Below are 20,020 nucleotides of genomic sequence, written 5' to 3' on the forward strand. Positions count from 1 at the left end.
GAATAATAAGTATACTAAAGTGAATGTTCTGTAATGATAGCATTTTTATTAATACAGTATATAGTGTATAATCAAAGATTATTTTAATAACGAATTTAATTATGTATGAAAAAACTATTTTCCACGAAATATCATTTTTGAAAAATAATAACAAATGTCTCTATACTATCTGTATTCTATGTGCTCCATTCTTTACGTTTTATTTTCATCTTCCCATAAAAGAAGATAGAAGCAAACACATTTCGAAAAAATATAATCACGGAAATTTTTATCCCGCCTAGAACATTTACGTAACATTTGAATAATATAACAAGCTTATAAAAAAAGAAAAAACGTAACAAGCTGTCATACATCATATAGATCACATAGAATTATCCTTATTCTTTACTGATTATTGATGAAACGTATTTGTGTAGACATATGTACACGTGTACATTCTTTTTTCCAAAAAAATCATGAAATTTTAAAATAGTTAGTCGGCAATTTCTTCTGTTTGCCGGAGAGATGGAGATTTAGCCAAAAAACGGACAGGGACAATCGTAATTATGTATAACATCGCATATTTAATTAATTTATAAATTCTAGGAAATGCAGTCTGTCACAAAAACATGATTTAAAAAATTTATTTTAAAAATATATTATTTAAATTTATTTAAAGATATTAAAGAAGATATATAAATATATGCGCTTCAATACATTCCGAAACCATTTACCAGTTATTTTAACTATTTAACCATCATCAACTTAAATACGTTATTTTGTAATGTAATTTTTATATTACTCAAGTCAACATGCATATATAAAGAAATGTTCTTTTATTCGCTGATTTAAGAAAAGATAATTCTTTTATTTTTTTTCTCTGTATTCTCTGTTCTCTGATGTTCTCTGATTTTTTTCTGTAATCATGCGAATATCATTGTTTCATGTATTTATTTTTATTTATTTTGTACTTTAAACACAAACATATTAATAAACAGGTTTATCATCTCGAATATATTTTGTATAAACTAATTTTTTATGCATTTATCATTAAAGCATAATTATGGTTTCTCAAGCAGAAATATGTAGTAGTTTATAAATATCATTTGATATCATCGTTTCATATTATACTTTTAAAAGACTTTTGCATCTTACAAGAATCGATTTACACACTTGATGTTTAGTATGTACGTCGATGCGATAAGCAACAATCGCAATGTTAGTAAGTTTTTATTGTAGCTATTAAGAATATATCTTTAAATAAAAAAAATATTAAGCATAAAAACATAATTTTAAAAAAAACCAATGTAAAATCTTGCATTGCAAATCTGTTGCAAGTTTATAAGCATCAATAATTTATATCAACATAATAAATAAATTCAAAAATTATAAAGTAAATTCTATATCTCATTTTCTGAGATCCTATATAATTTTTAAATAAGTCATGATAAAAATCGATAAAGTTATTAAGTAAAAATATGCAATAATAACAATAACAATTGTCGCTACATGTTTCTACACATACACGTCATGTAGAAAGAAAATTATAATTTCTATGTCTTCCTCATGATTGCAAAATCATGCTTCAGTGGAATGCATATCACCCGATACATCCCTCAATGTCTATATTCGCGATTATGCGATACTCCACAAAAGCAATATGCCACGAGGGTGATTGCGGCGCATGTATTGTGGCGGCGGAAATCAAAGGTGAAATCATGGCTGTGAATTCCTGCCTCGTGCCGATATTAATCTGCGACGGGTACGTATGTGTATTCACAACAAGTTACATAGTCAAATTTTATTTCTAGGAAAATACGAAAAATCCTGTCTCATGAATCTCACGTTTTTTAACATCAGAAATTGCTGTTCGATAAGTGAAATTTTCTTCTGCTCATTTAATTTCTTCTGAATTCGTTGAATTACAATAGGTACAATACCAATTAATATTTCATATGTAATATGCATCGAATAATGCCACAGGTGGGCCATTCGCACAATCGAAGGTTTAGGTAACAGGCGAGATGGTTATCACAAAATTCAAGCTATGCTTGCTGAAAACAATGGCTCTCAATGTGGATATTGTTCTCCCGCTATGGTAATGAATTTATATAGGTATGTATCTGCCAAATCAATTGATTAAATTTCTATATTAAAAAATATAATAAAATTTTTAAATATGTCTTTGGTTTAAAAATTCTGAGAGTTACAACAAATTCGTATTGAAGAGTATAATTTTAAGAAAAATATATAGTTAGATAAAATGTATGATTAAATCTTTGGAATCTCCAATTGTCCAATGAGCAAACAAATCTTAAATTAAAATCAAAGATGTAAAAAGATGTGTTATACATTTATTGTTTGTAATTTTCTTTTGAAAAATAAAACGCTGACTATGCAGCAGATCGTTCGATTTTAGATGCGTTCAAGGGATTCGTCAACCCCCCCAAATGCATCCCTATTAATGATGGAAAACATTAGCAATATCGAAATAATTATGTTGAAATAATACTTCTATTTCAGAAATTTACATCTTTAAAATTTTATTCTATTTTTGAAAAAAAAAATTTATTTTTATTTTATTGTTATAACTATTATTTCAATTCTATTGTGTAAAAATTCTTTTATATTATTTATATTTTATTGAAAATAAAATATATATCATTTGACAGGAACTTTATAAAACTTTATAAAATTAAAATCCGTCTGGAAGACGAAATGCCATGTAGGAGTAGCTGTTCCGATAAGCAACTGTCCGATAGAAACGTCACGTTGAACTTAAATTTAGTAGATGCAGATTTTTATAAAATTTACTCCATCAGAGATCTATTTAAAATATTTCAACAAAAACCACATGCTACACATATAAATGGAAGAAATATTGCGCACAGTAATTTTTTTTTTTCATTAATTGGGTTTTAATTTACAAAATGAAAATATGTACAAAATATAACAGAGTAATTAGTTAATTTTAATTAGAGAGTTGGGAAATTTCTTGAAGTTGCTACAAATATTTAAATGTGTTACGGATAAATATGCATTATAATATATGACACTGAATTCATACTGTTTTTCAAAAATTCACGTAAATACTTTTTTCATAAATATAAATATGCTACGACACAAAATGTTAACATTAAAATAAAAATATATTTTGCAATATGCAGATAAAAAAGTTATATATGTATATATTCTATTTATTTCATATTAATTTTTAATAATTAAATGCGTTGTAAAAACAAAATCTTACTAAATTTCTTGAATTTAATAATTATGTGTCAAGATTCCAAAATTGCATTATTAAAACAAAAACACAAAAGACAGTAATCGTTAATCAATTTTAACAATATTACTTTCTACAATAATACAAATTTTTGTAAAAAAAAAAAAGTAAACAAGAAATATTGATAACATATCGTTGAAAATTAATTTAATTTTATAGGTGTTTATCGCACAAGCAAAAAGAATCTCTACATTGATATAAACGACGTCCCGGATCTGCGTCGCATTCAAAAAATCGATAAGAACTTTATCCTAGGCGAAAACGTATCTCTCACAGTGACGACGGAAACCTTCTAAAGGTACTCGTCTGAAGTTGAATTTAAATATCTGCATTACTTGACTCATCGATCTGATCGCCCACGTGCCAGTGCGAAACATCGGCAGCATCGCCGGCAATCTGATGATCAAGCACGCGCACAACGAATTTCCATCAGATATGTTTTTAATATTACAGATCGTTGGTGCTCAAATACATATCCTCGATGCACTCAACAGGAAGCAGTAGTATGTGGCTGAGGGAATTTTTAAAAATCGACATGAATCACAAAGTCATTTATAGCGCGGTGTTGCCATCGCTGTCCGACGACTACGAATATAGAGCTTACAAGATTATAGTCTAGAGCTCAGAACGCTCATGCTCACGTCACGCAGGCTTCCTTTTCAAACTCGACGGCAAGAGCACGGTAATTAATTTTTTTCGCATTATTCATACCACACACATCGTTAATTATTCATCGTTAATTATTCATTTGGAATATTCATAACGTTTCACGCAAAGGTGTTGGAGAGACCTAATACCATCTTCGGTGGTATCAACAAACATTTCTTGCACGCGGAAAACACGGAGAAACTGTTAGTAGGTAAATCTATCTTCAACAAGCAAGTGCTAAAAACTGCTTTGGAAACATTGCATAAGGAATTGCGGCCCGACACCATGTGCTGCCGGACTATTCTCCGGAATTTCGGAAAACTCTCGCCGAAGATTTATTTTATAAATTTGTACTGAGCATCAAGCCGAAGTATGTGAATTCCAAACTTCGCAGTGGCGGATCCTTTTTAGAACGAGTGTCTCTTCAGATACGCATAAAATGACCAGAATATCTTACAAAGAAAATGTTACAATTTTTAATAATTACGTATCAAGATACAAAATTGTATTATTAAAACAAACACAAAAATGATGAATTAATTTTAACAATATTACTTTCTATAATAATATCAATTCTTATAAAAAAAATAAATAAGAAATATTTACACATTTAAATGTTTCTCTAAGATAAAGACAATTTGTTTCAATTTATTCGGATATTGCAACAATTAATAAAGTCTATTTTATTTCGATTACGATTTTGTCTTTTTCAAATGGGTTTCCAAGAAAAATTTATTTGTTACTTTAAGCTAGATAATATTAACACTAAAAAAAAAAGGGAACATGTAGTAATATATTCTATCCTAAAAAAGTAAGATTTAAAATGAAAACGTGCTGATACTTCTTAAATAATTAAACATCTCGTTTAATTTTATAACAATTCCCGAAAGAATATGATCGATAAAGATATGCAAGACTATGACAAGTATGGCCTGTGAACAAGCCCGTGACAAAGTTAGAAGCTATCCAGCAGACATCAGGCGAGACCGAATATTGCAATTACTTGCCTCCATATCCTCGAGAGGTGTTTTGTGCCTTCGTTCTCACGGAGATCGGTAATGGCAAAATCGATAGCATAGATGCGAGCAAGGCACTTGCTACGAAAGGAGTCATAACGTTTTACAGTGCGAAAGATGTATCCGGCAAAAACTTGTGCATCTCGGGCGCCAGCAAGTTCTTATTTTTGACAGAGGACGAATTGTTATTTGCCGAAGAGAATGTCCTCTATGCCGGTCAACCGGTTGGAGTAATTTTATTGCAGAGACGCATAATTTGGCTAACAAAGCTGTTAGTTAAAATTAGTAAAACTTAAATACAGCGAAAGTCTAAAAAAGAAACCGGTGATAAGCATTGAGGATGCACTTGCCACGCAAGATGACAGTAGATTCAGACACAGCGTCAACATCCCAGCAAAAAAGAAAGGGTAAAGAGTAATAATAAGATAAAACTGTCAATTTAAATTGTTGATTACAGTTATCAAATAAAAAAAAAATAAAATCAATTGAAAAAAATTAAAATAAATTATGTAGTTAAACTTGAAAAGTGGTACAAGTTAACTATGTAAAAAAAAAATAAGAAAGAAATAATATATTGAAATTTGCTAATGAAAAGACCGTTTCATCATTTTATAGGGGAAAATACTAAGCATGTGATAAAGGGCGTCTTTCGTTGTGGCAGCCAATATCATTATACAATGGAGATCCAATCTTGCATTCCCAAGGAAGATGGTATGGATGTCTATCCATCAACGCAATATATAGATCTCGCTCAAGCATCGATCGCGAATGTGCTCAATGTTAAGAATAATACGTGATTCGTTAATTTCTTAAGTTTTAAAAAGAATAATTATTAATCTCTTATAGTAATAACGTGAGTCACACATCCTAGCCAAAATATATGTTCGTATATTTATCTAAAAGGAATGCATAGAGAAGTAAAGTAGACACGCCTTTATTTTTCTGGAATAAATTAAAGATCGACAAAAACGTATTTTAAAAAAATCAAGTTATCTATAATCATATACAAATTGAATTTTTCTAGTAATATAAATGTTTATGTGAGACGAATGTGAGGCGGTGCATACGGATCGAAAATTTCAAGGAACGCGCAAATTTCATGTGCATTGGTATGTCACAAACTGAATCGTCCAGCGCGATTCATCATGACGATCGAGAAAAATATGCAATCACTCGGTAAAAGCTATTCGACTCGCCAAGAATATGAAATCGGGGTGGATGATGAAGGAGTTATTCAGTATCTTAATTCGAAATACTGGAGCAACTGCGGTTGCAGTTTTAATGAAGCTCAAGCTGAAATGGTGCTTGTGTATTTTCAAAGACAGGTATCACGAATATAGTAATATAACAATAGTATGAGCAAAAATATAAGCAAGTTATAACAATAGATGTATATTATCTTTATACTGATATTCGTTTATTGAATTTTGTATGTTCTAAAAACGTGCAGAGATGAAAAATATTTTAAATAGGCAAACATAAGAATAAATTAAACTTTTATCAAACTCATGCCAGAATTTTGCGCAAAATCAAACGAGAAGAAACTTATGTGTCAAATCAGATTCAAATGAGAAAACATTTAAATATTTCAATAGCATTTTCATTAGTAATTCTATTTATATATATCTACGATTATTTTTATTATTAATAGTTGTTACGTCAAACGAAACTTGGACTTTAAACGGATATGAGGTGCGAACCGATATACATCAAACACACATTGTCGAGCTTCGTCACGGAAGGGATAGCCATGATCGAACATATCATGGAGCACATTGCAAAAGTAACGAAAAAGGATTCAGTACAGGTCAGATTGTCGAACATGAACGATGTGGATAAAACTGCATTACAAACCATGATAGAAGATTTGTCAAAATCGGCCGATTACGAAAAACGAAAGCGAGCTGTCCAAACGTTCAACAACGAAAATCGATCGGAAGAAAAAAGGAATTGCCTTAGTGATAATGAAGTATATGATATTGTACGTTGGCCAATTTCACGCTATGGTGTCGGTCGGCGCCCGTGATGGTACGGTTTGCGTAACGATTGGTGGAATTGAGTGTGGTCAAGGTATAAATACCAAGGTACTTGGAAATGCAATTATCCAAGTAAATTTTTTTATTCTTTGAGACAATGTATTTTTCATTCACTGACGAACAGGTGGATAATGAGAAAATAATAAGAATTCATTTTAATAATAATAATAATAATTCATTATTAATAATAATAAAGTAGATACTTGCTTTTAAGATAGAAATTGCTGAATTTTGTCTTCTTCTTTTTGTTTGGACGTAGATTAGTTAATAGATTCGCTTAGATTGAAAAAATTCGATTTAAATTAATGTAAATTAATCTCTATGTATTTCTCCTATTCATATGAAAATAATTTCTGTATTAGATCGCTCAAGTAGTAGCTTACGTACTGGGAATCGATCTCGAATTAATCTCCGTTAAAATAAGTAATAATTTAAGCACCCAACAATATGACTATAGGAAGCACTATTACTAGCGAATCCTGTGCATACGTAAGAATTTAATTCAATTTTATCATTAAATATACAAAATATTAAATTTAATAAAAATATTTATTTTTTATTTAGGCAACGATCCAAGCTTGCAAAGAAATTTTGAAGAGACTTGAGAAACGAAATGAACAATCCGAGCTGGAAAGATCTCATTTTTATGGCATATCAGAAGGATATTGATGTATGTGCATGTCACATGTAAATATCAAGGCATAATTAAAATTTAAATAATGTATAATGTATCACAATCATCATACCGTAAATATCAAGTATAAGAAAATATTTTCTGTTATTTGTTAATAAATAACTATCTCTTAGTTATAATAATAGGTTGTTAAAAGCCCGATTTAAATATTTTTTATATTCGCACCTCCGATCATTAAATTTAAATGTATTTACTATTTCTTTCAATACGATTGCGATTAAAGATATAAATTTAAATTTTGTATTTACACAATGGAAAGAGGCATAATTCTAACAATTATTGTGTAGACCATTAATTAATTACTATGCATTACACCTCGATAGGTATGTAAGATGGGAAAAACTAGATGGGAAAAATTAGATGGGGGCAATATGGGAAAAACTAGATGGGGACAATATGGGAAAAACTATGTGGGGGCTAGATGGGAAAAACTAGATGGGGACAATATGGGAAAAACTATGTGGGGACTAGATAGGAAAAACTATGTGGGGGCTAGATGGGAAAAACTATGTGGGGGCTAGATAGGGGCAATATGGGAAAAACTATGTGGGAACTAGATGGGAAAAACTATGTGGGGGCTAGATGGGAAAAATTAGATGGGCAATATGGGAAAAACTGTGGGGATACACACGACGATACGAGCCTTACGGCATTTACGGCCGTAAGGCTCGTATCGTCGTGTGTATCCCCAGGTGGAGATTGATGTACCAATTAGCCAGCATATTGTCAGAAGGGTCGATTTGATGGAAGACGTCGGTATAAGCATGAATCTGGAGATTGACATTGATCAGGTGGAAGAAGCTTTCGTAATGGGAATGGGATATTGGACTTCTGAGAACCTGGTTTATGATCCTGAAACAGGAGCATTGATGAATAACAGAACGTGGATACGTGATTTTCATTTTGGTATGAAGCTAGTATTTCTAAGACACCAATTAATTGATATTGATAGATATAATTAAATTGTCTGAAATATTTTATTTTTATTGTAGAATTATAAACCACCAGGAGCGAAGGACATCCCCGAAGATTTTTGCATTTACTTTACTTAAGAATTCGATTAACACATTCGGTGTACTTCATTCAAAAGGCAAGTTTAAAAGTTTTATAAATAGTTTTGTCCTCGAAAGTCTGTCATGAAAAATAAAAATGTCTTCTATATATTCGTATATACAAGTTTGAGAAATTTTAAACAATTTTTATGCTTCTAAGCCTTTTAAAATATATAAAAAAATGTTATGAGTTTATAAGAAATTTAAGAATTTATAATTTAATTGAAGTAAGCTAATTGAAATAAGATTAGAAATGCAGATTAGAAATGAATTTAATAAAAACATAAAAGAAAATTCGTCTATTTTACGAAAATCTAGAAGTAATAAAAAATTTATTGCCGAGTAATTGTGAAATTTTTTGCAGCAACTGGTGAATCACCGCTTTGTATGAGTTGTGTAATTCCGATCGCAATTCGCAATGCGTTAGATTCCGCTAGAGCGGAGGCGGGAAATACAGACCTGTGGTATTGATTAGATAAGTTTTAAGCGAGGGTATAAACGCGTGAAAGTACACTCATATATTTGTACAGATTATTTAATTTTGTGACCTGCATTACTTTATAGTTCTCGCATACATTAACGTGAACCGTTTAATGTATTTCGATTAGCATTTAAACTAATAGGAACTGTTTTAATAATTTTTACTTTCTTATCTCTCTCTTTGTTTTTCATTATCGCCAAATGAAAAATAAAAATGATTATTCGCAATTCAATATTTTAAAAACGTAATGTTTTTCTAGAATCAGATATATAAGTCAAAATTTTCTATGGTTACTTTCTTCAAAATTAATTCGTTATTGAATATTGTATGATACAATATTATAATATATATTCATTTATATATACAAATGATAATTTTTGCAGATGGACCATGTACCACCGAACGTATATTGCTTAACAGTTTAACCAGCAAGAATAATATGATACTTTGAGCGAAAATGCGATTCATTTGCAAATAAATTGATGTGTAAAATAATCCTATACTTATTGTCGTTTGTTTAACCGTTTCCCAATTTAATTTAGAATTCCTGTATGATAATACAATTTACTTATCCGTTTTATTAATAACAAAAAATTTCAGAGTAATAATGATGGGATTATGATGATTCGATTTAATTAACAGGTTCTTAATATAATTACAACTTCTGTTTTATGGTAAATAATTTCAATAAATATTCTCTATTAAACGCCATTGATGTGCTACATAGTAAATATTACAACAACATATCTGCAGTGTATAATTGGCATTAATGATAATATAATATAAAGTATGTCGTAAATAATAATCGGAAATAATAATTCGATATAAGTATATTACCTCTCTCGAGAGAATCTACACAGCAACGTTTATTTTACCATATATACGCAGACATCAAACGTTAAACACGTCGATATCGTTTGCATTATTTGCACTTGAGGGTGGATGAGGAAGGGTGTAAAAAAAAAACGGAACGAAACGAGATTATGGCATGCTAGAGGTTTGATTGGCAAAATTAATTATATATATATATATATATATATATATATATATGTATATATGTATAACGTGCGCCGAATCGTGCTTGCCGCGAAATGGGGAAAAACGCTTTCTGGAATGTGACTTTTTCATGGCGCTACTCACACCATTCTCAAGACGTCCCGTTCGACTCGACGTAACATTTATGCTACTCACGTGTTACGCGCGAGTAAAAAAACATGCCAAACTTAACTCAGCGCGCGGCCTCGATAATTAAAAATTCTCAGAGGACGCGCATAACGAGTACACCGAACTTGAAGCATAAAATAGCGGATATTGAAAACCGATGTAATCTGGAAGGGGCCACGTTACAATGTGTTGCAACGACGTGGACGTGTATGTGTCTCATTGCATATCCCTAAGCACGAACAGAGACAGAGATCATTTTCGGGAGATTACAGCGTCGATATCTGAATTTTCCGAGATTAGATCGGCTTTTCTCCCCGATATAAATAAATTCCGCGTAGCGAGAGCCCACTTCTCGATCCTTATCGTTTAACGGCTCTCCGCCGTTTCTCGTCGGCTTGATAACGTGCGGCGGAAGGGACGAGTAGACGGAATTGGAAATTCTTCAAGCTGAACTCTCCAACGCTCGGAAGCAAAACCCGTTTCTCCCTTCGTATATACCTCTAATCCAATAACGTCGCGAACTACCTTAAACGCCGGGTAATCTAGAAAGTAGAGCGGTCCTTTTCATTGTTGTTTAAACGCAGGATAATGTTATACTTGATCATCGCCAAGCACGTGTTTGCATGGTCAAACGTGAAAAGCAGGCAGCCGCATGACGACTAGAGTCATCCAACTCGGACGAGACGATAAGCGAGATAAATGCGTCAATGCATTTTCACGGATCAATCTCCGAAGAAATTCATTTCTTTTTCATAATTAATCCGCTAATTGTGAAACAATTACGCAAAACCAATAATATAGAGATAATAACAAATGCACAAAGTGCACGGATTATAACAAATGCACAAGGTGCACGGATTGTATTTTTTCAAAGTGCCCGACTTTGTTGAATAATGGGATGCCATTTCAGACTTTACCTACGAGGAATATAAATTTAAAATAATTCTCTGTCTAGAGTCATTTTAAATTTATACTTGTTTTAGATTTATGAAATTTTCATTTCCGAATCCGAATTTTCTATAAATTTATATCTTGATAATTAAAACCTAATGTTTTTCCTAAAATAAAATTAATGCAGATTTATTTTATCGTTGCTTATCTTTTCCTCGATTTTTCTTAATTTATTCTTTACAACACATGCTTGAAAAGACGTCCCATGATTCTGGGACATATGAAATACATACATATACAATTTACTCAAAGAAATAAATAACAAATTTTGAATTAAGCTATTATTCGCTAATATTACTTATTCATTTACACTAATCAAACTATTTAACTAACTATTAGATTTATCTCAGCCTCGTCCAAATCGCGACTTTAATCGCCATTCGATTATACTTCGCATGTACATACGCATCACACACACACACACACACACACACACACACACACACACACACACACACACACACACACACACACACACACACACACACACACCAACGCATAAATTTCGTGTGTGTGTGTGTGTGTGTGTGTGTGTGTGTGTGTGTGTATGTATGTAATACATATGCCACTTAGATATATATCATCTTTGCACCATCTACGGGTCTCTACATATACTCTTTCATTTCTGTTTTCCCTATTATAGCGAAGATGCTGACTATGCTGATTTGTGTTCATACTTATAAGGTAGCTACACCGCCAAAGAGATATACTCTGACACCCATAATCATGATTTTCTTTCATTTTCTTATCTTCCTCGACATTTGTACAATGAGAAGGCATTGTCGGCTCATCATTGCGCGCTCGCACGATCCCGGATCGCTCTGCCCCGTTATTAAAAGCATATTAACGATGATGTTCGGTGGATCATTGGTGCAAACGCCACCGCTAATAATCGGCGCCACGAGTAACGATCGACAATAATAGTACATAACGCTGTACGCGCGCATGCACATTGCGTAACATCGTTACGAAATAAACGATTTCCGTTTCGATTAACGTTCGCACTCGCCTCATTTCTGTTAAACAATTTACTTCTCTCGCCAGCTACTACTCAATTTACAGCTTAAATTAGATCCGAATAACAATTTTCTAATGACGATTACTCGATTACCCAAGCAATCGAACGTTTAAAAAATTCCAATTTTTAGACAGCTTTACACTTTAACTTAAACAGAAGTATAATAGAGCGTATAATAAAAAGGAAAAAGAGAGAAAGAAAAAAGAAGAAACAAGGTATATAACAACAAAATTTGATAATCTGTACATATATTACGTTACAAAAGATTACGTGCGAATTATTTATATTTATAAAATAAATATAAATGTAAACTTTACATAAATTATTTTCGAAGATTATCGAAACTTAATCGATTTTGCGTATACGCAAAGTATGTGCAAATCACCCGAACTCTTACGTTGTGAATCAGAACCACTATCGCATCGTGACTGATCTTTCCTCTCTTTTCTTTCTCCGCTTTCTTTATATTCACATGTAGAACATAAATGAAATTGTGTTAAAACTAAATAACAGTAAAGTTCTTTCCTGGAAACTGAACTTTCTCTCTCCAGTCTCTTTCCCGGGAGGAGGGAGGGGGAAAGAGAGAGACATGAAAAGCGCGACAAGTCGTTCTTGGAGCAACAAGGCATTTCTATTAGATTGCAATTAAAAAAAAAGACTCGCTGGAAGTACTATGCGATGTCAATTTTTCGCTTTCGCCTACTTTTTTTCTCTCGTTTCCGGGCTGTTATTGATACTAGCTGGCCGGTCCGGTCCGGTCGGCTGTCTTACTTTCGATAAATAATCCATTCCATAAATATTAATATACAGCGTACAATGTACAGTATGTATTCTTACGCGGCCGAGAGGCTTTATCTAAACTATATGGGCCGGTAAGGAGTTGCGACAAGAATATCTTCCTAGTTTACAGCGAGAGAGATAGAATACAGTTGGATTATCTCGTTTTACACCTTCCTACAATACGATAATAATATATACGTAATATTGTCCTGTTGCACTCGGTCGCCGGTAGCTTTAAGCGCGATGTCGAGCAAAAGAAAGGATATGCAGATGTAGAATGTTCGACAATAATATTGTAAATTGCGATAGAATATTTTATACCGACATAATCCGATCGTATGAGATAAACGAAGAAATTCGTGCGTTTTTCACAGATAAGAAGTAAAGAAGATTTCGTAAAGAAGATTTGCTTATGAAGCCAGTGTGCATTAATCAATTTAAATTAGCATACATAACGCGTATATCATTCTCGATGTGTTTTAATCTGTGTGGTACTACTAGAAAAAAGAATTCTTCTAAACGCACCTACGAAAACTGCACGAATTCTTCTTCATTTACACTCGATAAATAATATTATGTAGTAACAATATAATATAGAATATATTGATACAATACAATAATATTATGTCCTTTAGTATTATTTAATAGTATTAATTTTAACATTAATAATATTAAATAATAATCGCATCGTCGATTTTCACATCATCGTTCTAGAGCTACCGGCGACTCTTGAAGAACTCGCGCGATCTCTGCGATCGAAGCTCGACTCGTAGCTACCGATTTTACAGACTAACTAACACCTCGCGGCGGCCGGTTTACGCTCAGAGAAGATCCTATACGCGTTCATATTATATTATACAAAAATACGTCTCGACTACACGAAGTGTGAAATCAATCGAGAGAGCGAACAAACTAAAAACGGAAATGTACATCGATGAAGGAAAGGAAGCAATTCGTTGATACCAAGCCCGAAGATATATCTGGCCGCTTCCTCCGCCTCGCATCTGCATCCGCCCGAGTAACGCTGTTAACTTTTCACGCTTCACACAAATCGGCTTTACAGAAATATATATATATATATATATATATATATATATATATATATATATAATATATATATATATTCGTTCCTTTCGAGACCACTCGGAAAACTTTCTCTCAATTATCCTATCAATATGTATACACATCTATTTATACTCGATATGCGAAATTGACGAAAATATCAAGATTGGCAGAATAAAAATGATTAATGATTAATGATTAGCGACATACTCTTAAAAAAATGCTAAGAGCGAAGAGATAAAAAATATTATAATAGATATAAAAACTCAGTATCTACAATAGCCACAGTCTCTTTGATCAGCCAATTTTGCTAATGTCGATTGGCGTTAATTGTAGTCAACTCGATCTTTCATCATTATTTATATTACAGCAAGAATATTACGATTCAGAAATAAATGAAAAAGTCAAACTACAGTGATAGCTAATCGCCATTAGGAATATCAAGGTTTCCTCTCTTTCGAGACGTAGCGTTAAAAGAATATGTATAAATAGGAAAAACAGCAGAAAGGAAAATGTAAAAAAATACTAAAAGTAAAAACATATACATGCGATATCCGCGATTCATAAGCACTAATCCCATGATGTGTACGAGACTCTAATGAAAATATCATTCTATTGAGAAAACTGAATATCGTCCACCTCATAATTTGGTCAATCACTCGCGAGAATCTTTGTCTCATTGCAATCTTTGTAACAGACTTCTATCGACTAGCACTGCGCACGCTGCGTGCATATCGTCATTATAAGAATTTCTATCTTTTCTCCTCGCTTTTTTTCCTCTCATTTTTCGGCCGCAGTCCAAATCCAAATTCGAGCGTATAAGCGCGGATAAATAATCAAATCAGTTATACAATATACACGCTATATATCGATAGAGCTTCATTTTCTGGCGACAACGACATTTATAATTTGACGGGAATCGAGGGTGTATCGACGAAATCCCAAAACGGAACGCCCGCAACAGGATATTGACTGCATCGATAGTACCGTGCTTGAATCACATAGATTCATGTTGTATTCGTAATTATTTTGCGTCCGCGTTCTGGCCTTAGCTCGTTTAATATACTTACATTATCTATCTAATTAAGATATCTTCGAACAGTATACAGATAAAGAACATTTAATGAGTCCACCTATTCGTCGTTTCATTATTCTTATATATGTATATATTCTTCTTATATATGTATATATATATATTTATATTTATATTGTGTGTGATATATATCATATATCTTTATCGCGTATTTAATATTTAATACTTCGACAAAAGAATTGCCTCAAGATTCTCTCTTTTTTCTCTCCTTTGCATCATCCCAAAAAACCATTCACAAAACAAAAAAAATATATATATATATATATATATTATATTATAATAAGAGGATATGCCCGATGTGAATTTCTATCTCGAGTTTTTTTCAATTTTAGCCTACTGGCTTCTTTAACATTAACGCGGACATTGGTATGTGCAATCGTCAGCTACGTGTATATAATCTAACGCGAATACGTTTAGAACCATAACGAACCAAGTGTCTTTATCGTATTCGATAACGCACTCTTACAGACCTCATTATCGGATATACAATCTCCCCCCTCTCGTTCCGCCTTAATGTAAAAACTAATCGTTTTACCTAAATATCGCTACATAATTACGGAAATCTTTCATCGAACTTAGAAAATGCATCTTCGACAATAGGCTTACTCGACGTATCAACGAAGAAAAACTGTTCAGCGCGGCACACGGCGCAATACTATCACAGTTAATCCTCACCAGGAAAATTCATTGCATGTTCGTGTTATTCTAAACGCAATTCGCGTCCGAACAACTCTCAATCTAAGCTACATAATTAAGTCCGCCTACGGACTTTCAAGGCGGAGAAAAGCGCCCTGTCTACGCGTGGTTCCCGTAAATATCGGTCGAAGTTAATTCAGACTCAACTTGTCTCTTTTCACATAAAAAGTAGACAGATATTCACCTAACAACATTTAACTTTCACCGATGCTCACGGGAAGGACGCGATATCGGAGTAACATCATATTGTATACTCGGCGAGAATATTACAGGAAGTATGATACAATTTATCGATTGTATTCATAGTGAGACGATTTGAATGACAATCAATAATCAGAGATTGATGATCTAACAGAGAAAAGCGGGACACATTAGCTTTGTTTCTTTTCTTTCTAGGCATATTACACGGTATTTACAAAACGTAGCTCCGTCTTCTTAATTCCATTTGGAATCCTGGAACAGTCATTTATAATCTGCTTTAATATAAGAAAATGTAATGTCATTTCTATTAAAAAAACACTTGACTTAATAATCTCACTTAATCTACTTCTCTACATTAAGAATTATATTCAATATTTACATAATTACCAAAACAATTTTAAAATAATATACTTTTTGTTTTGATTAGCATCAATTAGATTAATGATAATGCTATATAATGATAGAGGTGAGCATGTGCAATCATTAGTAGCGGAGTAGCCAGGTTTTGTTCATTGTAAAAAATCTATTTTAGACTATCTATAATTCTATCATAGACTATATATCATAGACTATATATAATTCAATCTATAATTCGAGGCAGAATTAAATTGTATGTATAACTCAATATAAAAACATTTACGAATAGAATTAATATTATGCAAATAATAATAAACAAGATAATATTACAATATTTTACTCACAACATGATAAATTATTGACGAAATTCTGCTACGAATTACAGAGTATCTTCAAGATTAACAATTTGGAAATCTTGAAGTGAATATTATAACACTTATTATTAACTACAAATGTATAAGTCACAAAATGATTATTGTACATTAATCCCTCAACATCAAAGTAACACCTATCCAACGCACTTGAAAAGAAATATAAAGATTCAAAAAATACAATAAACTCTAAAATTTAAAAAATAAAATATACAATTATACAAAATTACGGCAAGATAATTCTCGCGTTGATAGAATCATGTGCCAAATTATTAGCGATTAAATGCGAGAAAGTAAAATTCGATATCAATGCGAGAATATTATCTGTCGTAAATTTCAGGATTGAAATCCTCAGAGGACACGCATTTCTATCATTCTACTATTATACCACGAGATCCTCAGCAACGATACGACACACAGAATGATAAGTGAGGGTAGGTACCTAATCCCTTCACAGAGCACCAAAGGGATCGAGTTGGACAGCATTGCCTTGTGGCTGAGCTGCTGCAGCGGGTTGAGATTGAGGATGCTGCTGCTGCAAATTAGGACCAGCCATCATGGGATTCGCACCAGGCATGGCCATCATGGGTGCAGCTCCTCCCGCAACCATCATACCGCCAGGAGCGGCGGAAGCACCTGGGATAGTACACATCATCGGCCTCATACCCTGCATACCCTGCATACCCTGCATGCCCTGCATGCCCATCGGCATACCTTGCATACCCTACAGACACCAGAGAGCGAGAGAAATGAGATGTATGTACAAAAGGAAGCATGTGCCTGCGAAACTTAACGTCTTCCTTAACGCTCAAAATAATGACGAGACTGATCGTTCATTACTTTTGCATTATTTAAATAATTAAATTTTGAGCAATGGCTGGAAAGAAGAAAAATACACTAAGAGCTCTTTATTCTATCTTACGGAATACTCTGAAATTGCAATTACATTAATAATTTTGATAGAATCGCGTATATCGTAAGTGTGTATTCTGTAAGATAAAATAGACACTATAAATATTTATTTCCATCATTTTCAAATAATAAGAATCAATTCTCTCTTCAATTCTTTTCTCTATTTTATATTCGCAACGTTTCTTTTTCGCAGAAAATATATAGCTTAGCCTGTTTTAATATATGTTACCTGTACATTGGTGTAATATTTATACACAAACGCGCATTAGATAAAACTAAAACTTATCTACGTTATCTACATTACGAATTAACACTTGAAGCAAATTACAGCCAAGGGAAATAAATATAAAAATTAATCTATAGGGATATAAAATATTACTACATTCTCGAGACGTGCGTTAAAATTACATATCAATGCATAAGCACATAATGCGAAGAAATGAATCGAGTTTGGATTCGTCATCTTTTGATGATTTGTCGCTTCGTCTCGTGAAATAGAGATTGTTATGCGATTTGTACAACGATTGTCATTATTGACAGAGTGAGTTAGTGACAATTCGTGTTATCACACACTATTCTTGTACAGAGACTCGTGATCTGGTGAGGTGAGATGAGTTTGGCGCTTTATCGCTTGTTAGACAACTCGTTCGCTGTCTGTGAAACAAAGACGCTCGTGATCGTGGGACTTACCATCATCGCGGTCTGTGATGGGAAGCCTATAGTTGTGGTGGACGTAGGTAGCAGCTGCGTCATTCCTTGACCCTGCAACACAGCCGATAACATGCCATATGCCATGCATGCATTACACTCACCTAAACGGTGCTAATTGAGAAAATTGTCGTTATGATATTATGAAGAGAGCAGAAGAGTCCCACGGCGGACGAAATGTGTGCTTAATGGTAAATTTGCGTTAGAGAGAGCTAAAGGTATGAAGGATGCTACGTCGCTGACAAGCTAAGATAATTTACTAGTCTTCAGAGTGAAGGTTCTACAACGTGATAAAAAATTCAGACAAGTTCGTTAAGGAATAGACAGTCTATGATCTACGGTTTCTAAATGTAAGGATAAAAGTTCTATCGAAAACGTGGGAACTGTTTTTCGAAAGATATGCATAGCAACGGCAGTGTACGTGTGTGTTTGTGTACTAACAATCAGAAAAGAAACATGCTGAAGATATTGACGAGAGAGAGAGAGAGATTAAAAAAGAAACTCACCATGGGTCGATATCCAGCACCAGTGGTAGCTGCCATTGGCTGTGGTGACCATCCGCCAGCTGCACCACCTGTTTTCGCGGCGTTTTTCGGTGAGTTCCACTGCATTCCTCTGCAAAAAAGAACATTCGTCAATTTCCTCGAAAACTGGACACGTTGTATAAGTATTGTTATGAATTATTCATGAATTCATCATCTTTATGAATATATTTATTTTAGAAAGATTTATGTAATTAGATGTAATACTTAAAATGAAGTTGTTCATAGATAAGAAAAATGTGATAACACTTACTTGACTTGCTGCTGCGCGCTTTTATTGATGGTCAAGTTTTGTGCGAGGCTAGCTAGACTGCTGTCCAAATCTCCAGTCAAAACCTTGCCAGTGCTGGCTGCATTGACCGGTTGTCCCGTGGCTGAAACAATATTAAACTCAAGATAGACATATCGGCATTAAATCAGATTGTCCGAATTTCTAAGCAATATCAGGCAAAAATTCGAATGTGGAACAAAGATTTAAAATAAATCGTTTACATAAATTTACAGATAAAAACTATATACTAAATAAAACTAAGCATAATTGCCAAGCAATATTTTCTATTAAAAAAATAATATTAAAAAGATTTCATTTTCTTAATTCTCTATGATAACGTGCACAGATTCTCTAAGCAGAATAATAGAATTATGTATAGTGTAAAATTAATTACAAACATGCTGACTGTTGTAAATAAATAAATTGAATTGCAAATTACGCATAAAGACAAATAACGATTAGAGGTTATCGCGTTCTGTGACTACTTAAGCGAAGTGACGTAATCATTTTTCTCTAATAATTTCTTGCGATATTTAGAAAGTTATAAATAACAAGCATGCTTATCTACTCATAAAAACGCTAAAATTAAACAGAATTATCTTGCGTGCTCTTACGTATCTAAATATGCAAACATTTAATACAGCTTGCTGATTAAGCAATATAAATCAAATGTATAAAAAGAGCATTTCTTGGACAATACAAAAG

At 32.8% G+C, this 20,020-nt stretch overlaps 1 protein-coding gene and 1 pseudogene across 15 annotated transcripts in view; one reads left to right on the forward strand and one right to left on the reverse strand.

Moving 5' to 3' along the window:
* Positions 1 to 1,164: 1,164 nt before the first annotated feature.
* LOC105428974 (xanthine dehydrogenase/oxidase-like) lies at positions 1,165 to 8,864 on the forward strand (annotated as a pseudogene). Its single transcript, XR_016141255.1, has 16 exons — positions 1,165 to 1,201; positions 1,569 to 1,741; positions 1,963 to 2,098; positions 2,184 to 2,208; positions 3,422 to 3,944; positions 4,040 to 4,350; positions 4,801 to 5,335; positions 5,542 to 5,719; positions 5,951 to 6,265; positions 6,522 to 6,532; positions 6,578 to 7,010; positions 7,325 to 7,451; positions 7,527 to 7,661; positions 8,239 to 8,273; positions 8,323 to 8,562; positions 8,649 to 8,864. The product of XR_016141255.1 is annotated as a xanthine dehydrogenase/oxidase-like (transcript).
* Positions 8,865 to 9,851: 987 nt separating this feature from the next.
* The window catches only part of lap (phosphatidylinositol-binding clathrin assembly protein lap), a 31,930-nt gene continuing 21,761 nt past the window's right edge, over positions 9,852 to 20,020 (reverse strand). For 13 of the 14 annotated variants that reach the window (XM_089084747.1, XM_089084746.1, XM_089084742.1 and 10 more), the window contains 5 exons: positions 19,298 to 19,418; positions 19,009 to 19,117; positions 18,485 to 18,556; positions 17,325 to 17,606; positions 9,852 to 16,406 (listed from right to left, as the gene is read on the reverse strand). In XM_089084747.1, the coding sequence (XP_088940873.1) occupies positions 17,334 to 17,606; positions 18,485 to 18,556; positions 19,009 to 19,117; positions 19,298 to 19,418 (575 nt within the window). In that variant the 3' untranslated portion in view covers positions 9,852 to 16,406; positions 17,325 to 17,333. The remainder of the gene's footprint in view (positions 16,407 to 17,324; positions 17,607 to 18,484; positions 18,557 to 19,008; positions 19,118 to 19,297; positions 19,419 to 20,020) is intronic. The other variant, XM_089084751.1, reaches the window with a different exon arrangement.

The sequence above is a fragment of the Pogonomyrmex barbatus genome, unplaced genomic scaffold, assembly GCF_055798465.1.
Source record: "Pogonomyrmex barbatus isolate J1 unplaced genomic scaffold, ASM5579846v1 scaffold9, whole genome shotgun sequence".
NCBI classification, from domain to species: Eukaryota; Metazoa; Arthropoda; class Insecta; order Hymenoptera; family Formicidae; genus Pogonomyrmex; species Pogonomyrmex barbatus.